The sequence below is a fragment of the Sinocyclocheilus anshuiensis genome, unplaced genomic scaffold, assembly GCF_001515605.1.
Source record: "Sinocyclocheilus anshuiensis isolate Anshui unplaced genomic scaffold, SAMN03320099.WGS_v1.1 scaffold617, whole genome shotgun sequence".
NCBI classification, from domain to species: domain Eukaryota; kingdom Metazoa; phylum Chordata; class Actinopteri; order Cypriniformes; family Cyprinidae; genus Sinocyclocheilus; species Sinocyclocheilus anshuiensis.
The window spans coordinates 1,116,823-1,125,281 of record NW_015539890.1 but is presented as its reverse complement, the minus strand read 5'-3'; the positions used below and the strand labels follow the sequence as shown (position 1 = coordinate 1,125,281).

Sequence of the window (8,459 nt, the reverse complement as noted above, 5' to 3'; positions counted from 1 at the left end):
ATAAATCTGAAATCATGCAGTCACATGCAACCGTCAATCCTTTTGTAGAAAATCATTTAAATAAATGCAATGTTTACAGAAAGAGGGATTCAGCTGATTACAGTATAGGCCTATTCATTTTATAGTCATCCTCGACAAAGCTTTTGGGTGATAGTCCAGCTGAGAGCAAATTGAGGACCTTTGTCTTATTTCTGACCTTTAATTAGTAAAGTATATCTTTTTCTAAGTAAATCCGAGAATCCTTCCTTGAGGAAGTCTTGTCACTCAGTAATACATTTGAGCTCAAATAATTAATTTGGATAAGAGTGTTGACTAAAAATGTGTGACATAGCGTATCTTCATTTGTTGGATGGGATTAAACAGTAAATTATTTATTCAAACTCAGAAGGAGGTGGATCTCTTTATATATACATATATATCAATAAAAATAAATAATTTTATTTCATGTGAATACAGGTAAATTGATCATTACTAAGATACATTAATATAATGCAAACAAGTTTTCCAAGTGCACTTTACAGATCTACATTTAGACTGTTTTTCTTATTGTCCAGATAGTTGCAAAGTTTGCTTGATTTCAAACATGTTCATCTATTGGCCATTGGCCTGTATCCCATCTCTCCTTCCAGCTGTTCGGCTGTTAAAGTTCCCAGGATGGGTTGACAATCTGGATTAAACACAGAATATGCTCTCATTTCTCCAGGTTGTCGGGGTTTTGGGTTTCTAAGGCTCTCATAGAGCCAGTAGAATAGCGATATAACAAAAAATGGCAGGCCGAACTCAAGTTCTGAAAAAAGCCCCAGCAGCACGAGCCACAGCAGCAATTTAAGCAGGGTCAGATGGGCGAGGGCCACTCGCTGAAGCCAATGACCACATGTAGTACTCAACAAATAATGACTGTGATCCTAAAATGACAGGAAAATATTAGATTAGGTTTGTTAGACAAAAATGACATGGTTAATTTGCAGTTTTGTGTGTCATTTTGTTACTGCCCTGATTTTTTTAAGTAGTAAGTGTTCTCATACCTCAGTGTGTGGACTTTGAGGGCAGGTGTTGGGCTTCTGTTCTGGTGTGTCAGTACACACTGCTGGAGAACCATCGCTTATTGCGTTTGTTTCACTCTGGATCACACGATCAGCAGGTTTCTTGGCTTCAGTCTGGCCATTCTTTCGTGCTCTGAACTCAGCCAGCTTACGCTCCATATTTCATACCTGAAAACTGTAAACATAGGACAAATATATTCATTAATCTGCGTTGAAATCGCTACTACGTTCACATGTCAATATTATTTACCAGACTTCCGAATTAGTTTTGCACTGGTCGGCAAATGCTTCTGTCTAATGACCGTTGTTTGTTTGCTATTACACTAAAAGGTTGTTTCCTCCAGGGGGGCGCTTGGTGGCTCAAACGCCAATTCACGGACGTTTTTTTTGTCTCAGTGAAATCAACATCACATTTAAAACATATATTATTTTAAGTTTATTAATTCCAATGAATAATACAAGACATTTAAACGAAACAGTAAGTGCCCAGCAATCTCTATAAAATCAACGAGCACGTGATCTCTAGTAAATGCAAATCACTAGGTGCGTTCGACTTGAAGCACCGCTACAGACGGCAGTCAGTCAACGAGAGTAGCTTGCAGTCGGGGCGGACTAAATTTCTAACCGGCATGCACTGCTTCAAGTCAGCCGCCGATCGGTCTGCGCAGCGCCGTATGAAGTCGAACGCACCTAATGACTAGCGCTGTGAAAAATAACAGTTATCACGTGACACATTTCAGCAAAGGAGCTAACAGTAATTTGACTAAAAATACAGAGCAAAGAGATTAAATACGAGAACTATTTAGACCGATCGTGATTCACGAATTAGAAATTTCTGGTCGCAAAGACTCGCCAATTTTTTTTATGATTTGAAGGTTCCATTGCAGTTCTATTTTATTTCTATGGTAGTTGTTGTTGCACACGGACACTTTCATGGCTGTACCCACCGGAAGTGTGCGGGCGTCGCGTCACAGGAGAGGCTGTGGTTAGGTACTGGCTTCATCGATGTAAGTGCATAGATATGTGTAAAATATTACTTGGGTATGAAATAATAATATATTTACATTTGAAACTCAGAGAGAATGATCAGTCAGTGATTTTGCGGTAAGCGAAACTAACGTTACATTGATAGATGACAGCTGAACCCAGCATAGCTTTAATTCCTAATAACAACAGCAACAATAGCACATAATATCAATATTACGTGTATAATAATCTATGCAGCTATTTATTCAGTATATTTTAGTATTATTTATTGGGTATTGCGTTTTTGCCCATAATCTGAACCAAAGCGTTGATGTGCTGTTTTTTTTATTTTTTCTTTAATTGATCAGATTTCTTAAATGTAAACCGGGGAAATTTTATTATATATCATAACATAATTTAAATCTTACTTGTTATTTATCTAACTTAACTAAAAAACGGGGACAGTATGTTTTTTAATTGTTAAAGTAGGCTCCATATACTTTTATTAATTAATTTACAGTTCACATTTTGATGTATTGAAAAATCACACTTTGAAAAATATTTAATAGCCAACACTGTAGATAGAAAACAGGTCAAAATATTATATTATCACACTTTCTTGATTAAAAAAAAACACCTTATAAAAGTAAAACAAATGTGAGAACATATTACAAATAAGACCGTTTTTAATTGTTTTCACAAACTTATGTATATAGATATTACAGCTTTTTAACTTTTCAAATGTTTTGTTAATGATGGTACAGAGCTGCCAGTGTTCCCATGTTGATGAAAATGTGTTCTGTCGGAAAGAAAGAAGAACAAACCGTCAAGCTGATGTAGTGCTCTTCATTGATTAGTGTATGCATAAATCATCCTATAACATGTTGCCGCAGAGTTTAATTCCTCAAAAATGCCTTTGCAGATATCGGTAGTGAATCTCCCCTGTGGAGTGAGCCAGCATGGCCTCTGCCCCAGCACAGCAGCCCACGCTCACTGTAGAGCAGGCGAGAGGTGAGAGGTCAGTCCCTAAATCATATGCTCAGGGGTCATGGCATGACTTAGACTCAGCCAGACTGTTGTCCCGTCCATTGCAGTTGTTCTTAGTGAGGTGATCCAGGCTTTCTCCGTGCCTGAGAACGCAGCACGCATGGAGGAAGCCAGAGAAAGCGCCTGCAACGACATGGGCAAGATGCTGCAGCTTGTGCTTCCTGTGGCCACTCAGATCCAACAGGAAGTCATCAAAGCATACGGCTTCAACAATGAAGGAGAAGGTGAGATTAAATTTGCAAACATGTAAACACAAACAAAATGCTGTCATTTCAACTGCTGCCTTTCGCCTTTCAGGTGTTCTCAAATTCGCCCGGCTGGTGAAGGTGTATGAAACTCAGGACCCAGAGATCGCAGCCATGTCAGTGAAACTCAAGAGTCTCCTACTGCCACCTCTCTCCACTCCTCCCATTGGCAGTGGCATCCCGAGCTCATAGAACAGCGCAAACTCCCAGTTCATCAAGTTCAAAACCGTTTCAACTATAAAAATTGTCTACTGCAAACACATTCAGGTTTTCCCATTTTAGTCAGTTTTAACACTTCTTTCAAGGGTGATTTAAACTGAGATGAAGTTCAAATTGCACCACAGAAGAATATTTGAATAAAAAGAAAACAAGTTATTGGTGAACTTATACATTCTCATTTTCTGTCTGTGAAATTAGTATTCAAACCATGGTCTTGCTCACACATTTATTTTTTGTATTCATATCCATTTTGCCATGCTGAATGTGCATATTTATCAAGCGTAACACTAATTTGTTGATGCCTTTTGATATGACATGTTGAATGTGCATATTTATCAAGCGTAACACTAATTTGTTGATGCCTAATTGCTCAGACCTTCTTGGTGGTTTTTAAAGCTTTTTATACAGTTCGTATTTATTATTGTCTCATTTGGTCATATAATCATAAGTGATAACCTGTGACATTGTTCTTGTGATCATTACTGTTTGAAAAACTGATTAGTGTCACATAAACAGTGTTCACCAATAAAGTAATTTTTTACTTAATGGAAAAGTGTTTGTTATCATGAAATGACCGTGCTTTTATTAATGTCTTTCTCAGTATTTTAGTTTTCTTTGTCTTAGTCAACAAAACAGCATTAAGGCCAATGAGTCCACATTCCAAGTTGGGACAGACTGCTTCAGTGGTGTGCTGTGAGCTGGAGTCGTTTACAGACTCAAAATGATTCAAATTTAAGCCAATGGTCTGCTGCTGAAACAAATCCACCTGATGATAGAGAATGTTTTAAATGTGGACAGAAAGGGCATCTTGCCCGTGTGTCACAAATCCGGTCCGTATTCTTCCGTCTGCTCGGCACCAGAGGTCGCCTTCTGATTATATTGACTCTCACACTAAACAGACTTCCACATGTCACTGATTACGTTTACACCTGCAGCCAATTACACCCACTATACGAATCAGTCTCAAACAACCATTCACTGCCGAGTATTGTATGCATGTATCACTGTTCTGCTGATAGCATTATTACGGAGCCAGTTTCCTAGTTCAGTCAAGTCATTGCCCTGTCTAGGATAGCCGTGTTTACACCTCGCCTGAACCATCACCTGTGTTTCGGATTAACCTTTTGGATTACCCTGTTTGGACATTGTTCGTTGACTCTCACACTAAACAGACTTCCACATGTCACTGATTACGTTTACACCTGCAGCCAATTACACCCACTATACGAATCAGTCTCAAACAACCATTCACTGCCGAGTATTGTATGCATGTATCACTGTTCTGCTGATAGCATTATTACGGAGCCAGTTTCCTAGTTCAGTCAAGTCATTGCCCTGTCTAGCTAGTCATGTTTTTGGATTTCGCCTGTCTTGGATTAACCCTTTGGATTACCCAATGTTTGGACACTGTTCGCCAGAGAGCGACCACACCCACTCACTGGATTACTCTTCTGTCTTGCCTAGTCTGTCACTGTTCGCTATTATCGATCCCTGCCTGTTTTGACCACGCTCTTGTTAAATAAAGCCTGCGAATGGATCCGCATGCCTCTGTCTCGCATCTCTCCGTTACACCGTGATTGTAGGCACCCCTCTAGGAAGTGTAAACGTTGTTGCAAGTTTGGCCATTTAGAGAAGTTCTGTAAAAATCCTAAGAAGGGGTATTAGGAAAACACACAGAAAAATAATTCCTCTCTGTCTGAAAGTGAAATTGCAAAATTTAGGAAACTGTTAAACATGGAATAGGGGTCAGCAACCTCTGGTTCTTGTGATAAAACTGATCTTCGTCCTTTTGTTCATGTATTGTTAGGAGGCCAGCAGTGCTGCTTAATCGATAAAGGGTGCAACAGTTTCTTTCACAAATGTTCCTCTCAAAACCACATCTGATTCTTTGTACACAGAAAAGTTGAATGGTATAGAAGTGTATTATAAATCTGTTCCCGTGCCTCTCATTCTAGCAAACTCAGATAATGTATACTTGACAGAATTCTGGGTTGGTGAAAATACTGTAGGCACTATCATTGGTGCTGATATTTTGGAAAACCTATAAGCTGATGTTTTGCTTTCAGCAGATAAATTTGTTCTTGGATGCAACGAAACAATTCACTTATCTCATGCTGGTCCCCACCATGATTCAGGATATGCTGTGGCTGAAGTTGTAAGTCTAGTAGTGGAAGTATATAATTTCCAAATTCCTGGATGTTTGGGCAAAAGATGAATTTGAGGAATTGTGGAATTGCGCAAATTCAGCCACTTAACATCCCAGGTTCTATGCATGTTGCCAAAGCCAAAAAAAGATGCTTGAATAGGAGCTGAAAAGGTTAAACAAGAGTTATATAAATGGGGAATTATAGTTCCTTGCTCCTCCCCACCAACTCCCCTATTTGGCTGGTCAGAAAGCTTGATGGGAGTTTGCATTTAACCATTGACTACACAGTTTGAATGCATTTCCACAAAGGTACATCCCCTGGTGGCTAACCCAGTAAATATTTTGCATTAAAATAGAATCTGATCGTTGTTATTTTACTGCTTTGCACATTTCTAATGGCTTCTGGACTTGCCCCTTACCCCTGGAAGATCAAGTTAAATTCACTTTAACCAGCAGCCAACAACTTGGACTCATTTGCCACAGGGATTCTGCAACTCCCCAGTGCTGTTTCACCAGTTACTTGCATCATTTATTGACCCTGTTCACAAGACAGTTGAATCTGACAGGTCTGTCATTCTCCAGTATGTAGATGACATTGATTGTTAGCCCAAAAAAGTTTAAACATTTGATTGCTGAACAAACTGTTTTGAATGGGGGTTTCAAAGTAAATTTGAAGAGAGCACAGCTAGCACGACCTATCTGGGCCAGATCATCAGAGTTCATGGCCAAGAAATCACTCCAGTAAGAATTAAGGCCATTGTCGAACTGCCAAAAATCAAACACTGCCACTGGTCTAAGGCAAGTAATGGGACTTCGGAAATACTGCCGCCAGTATGTGTCTGAATATACTGAACTGTCTAAGCCTCTTAAACCCCTTTCACACTGCACGTTGATTCCGGGATCGATCCCGGGTTGGGGACCTAGTAACAGTCCCGGAACGAGCCCTGTGTGAACAAAAGCCAGAACCAATGCCGTAAAGCAGTGGTTCTCAAACCTCTCCATGAAGTACCCCCAGCACTGCACATTTTGTATGTCTCCCTATATCTGACACACCCACTTCAGGTCTTGCAGTCTCCACTAATGAGCTGATGAGTTGAATCAGGTGTGATAGATGAGGGAGACATACAAAATGTGCAGGGCTGGGGGTACTCCAGGACAGGTTTGAGAACCACTGCCGTAAAGGGTGTGCCGTAGTGACGATGCACGTTATCGTGCGACTCTTTTACCGGGTGTTTTGAAGCCAGATCAACATTCACAATGAACAAATATGTGCAAACTGGTATGAAGCAGATATCAGGGAGCTCCTCACTATCCGCGCTGAAGTTGAGATCCTTCACCAGCTTAGTGAAACTGTACACGTCACATTACACGTCACATCGTAATGTCACGTGTCTTTACGGGATGTGTGTGAATGCACACACAGATTCCGGAAAATCACTGGCAGTGTGAATGAACCAAAATCAAATGATCCCGGGACAAATCACGGAACACATTATCCGTGTATTTTCCAGAATCTCTGTGTGAAAGGGGCTTTACAGAATCAAAAAAATCAAAATCAAAATCACGGGACATTCCAAGGACGATTCACCAGTCTGAGGGAAATCAAGCTGGAGACTGCTGCCAGTGGGCTGCAAAACTAACTAACTAAAAAAAAAAAAAAAAACTTGTGAGTGTAATGTCTCTATCGCCACAGGAGGAGGGGCATACTAGAGACATTTTTGAACTATGCAGTCGATGATGCAGATGAAATTGAACAATGGATTTAATTGGGTGCGCAGAAGAGCTCAGATGGATTATAGAATTTAATGAGCACTTTTCTGTGTCCTTCTTCTGCCCAAACTAAATTAATGTCTTTGTATCATGGTTTGGCACATGCAGGACCTGTGAAATTACATGCAATGATTTAAAAAACGTGGTGGTGGCCAAAAATGAGAAATGCTTGTGCTGATTTTTGCAAAAGGTGTCTAAGTATGTCTCAAAGTTAATTCTCCTTCAAAGCTAGTAAAAATTATTTCAGGACATGCTCTGCACCCTCAGGGTTTTCTTAGTGGAGGGTTCTCATATATCTTATTGTTAACTGATCGTTTTTTCCAGATGGAGGTTGCTGTCCCTTGGGCGATTTGTAATTCATCTTTTGTTAGTTTAATTACACCTAGGCTAATTTCATAGATGTTCTATTACTGTAAGATTTTGCAGTGATATTGGCTAGTAAATCAGCTGTCAGAATGGAACAACTGCATGACTATCTTGTGAGTAATTGCCATAGCACCACCTCAATGGTCTATAATGTTACTGCTTGGATGCATATGAACATGTTTCACTTGTGTTTAGAGATTATTGCCAGTAGGAAAATGACAATTGAGGATTTGACTTGGAAGGACTTTCAACCCAACCAGGTGTTTATGTGGCCCCAAGTTTCGGATGTGGCTGTGGGCAACGAGTGGTTTGATCAATTTTTGAGGCCCATTCCGTCAGTACAAGAGTTTAGGGATCTGCACTCCAAGCCGACTTTAGGTAAATGTACGATTTACAAGGTAGTACATGCTATTGGACCAGACTAGTATGTAGCTGAAAAGTGTAGGCACGGTAACTGTGCTTGATCTTGATTCCTGTGTTGCTGAAATGTTCAATGCAACTAAGCATTATCCTAAAGCCAATAAGGGCTCATGAGAATTATATTAATGCTTTCTTAAAACAGGTTAAGACAACAGATGTTTTTGCTGGTTACGAGTCTCTGAATTTTGTATGGCTTAGTTCAAATGGGTCACCTTTCATGTCTGACCCTGAGGAATC

The 8,459-nt window shown here is 39.9% G+C and overlaps 2 protein-coding genes across 5 annotated transcripts; one reads left to right on the top strand and one right to left on the bottom strand.

The window, feature by feature from the left end:
* Positions 1–393: 393 nt before the first annotated feature.
* On the bottom strand, positions 394–2,025 carry LOC107685769 (SAYSvFN domain-containing protein 1-like). Its single transcript, XM_016482479.1, has 4 exons — positions 1,991–2,025; positions 1,802–1,806; positions 1,026–1,224; positions 394–905 (listed from the first exon to the last, which is right to left on the bottom strand). The coding sequence occupies exons 3-4, from the start codon at positions 1,200–1,202 to the stop codon at positions 588–590; spliced, it is 495 nt and encodes a 164-aa protein (XP_016337965.1). The 5' UTR covers positions 1,203–1,224; positions 1,802–1,806; positions 1,991–2,025; the 3' UTR covers positions 394–587.
* Positions 1,954–4,594, top strand: LOC107685770 (protein C10-like). 4 transcript variants are annotated; one of them, XM_016482481.1, is made up of 4 exons: positions 1,954–2,028; positions 2,932–3,020; positions 3,104–3,280; positions 3,354–4,594. In XM_016482481.1, the coding sequence occupies exons 2-4, from the start codon at positions 2,969–2,971 to the stop codon at positions 3,491–3,493; spliced, it is 369 nt and encodes a 122-aa protein (XP_016337967.1). In that variant the 5' UTR covers positions 1,954–2,028; positions 2,932–2,968; the 3' UTR covers positions 3,494–4,594. The 4 variants fall into 4 exon arrangements, with proteins under 4 accessions (XP_016337967.1, XP_016337970.1, XP_016337966.1 ...); XM_016482484.1 differs by having other exon boundaries at positions 1,972–2,050; positions 2,942–3,020; XM_016482480.1 differs by having other exon boundaries at positions 1,972–2,050.
* The last annotated feature ends 3,865 nt before the right edge of the window (positions 4,595–8,459 follow it).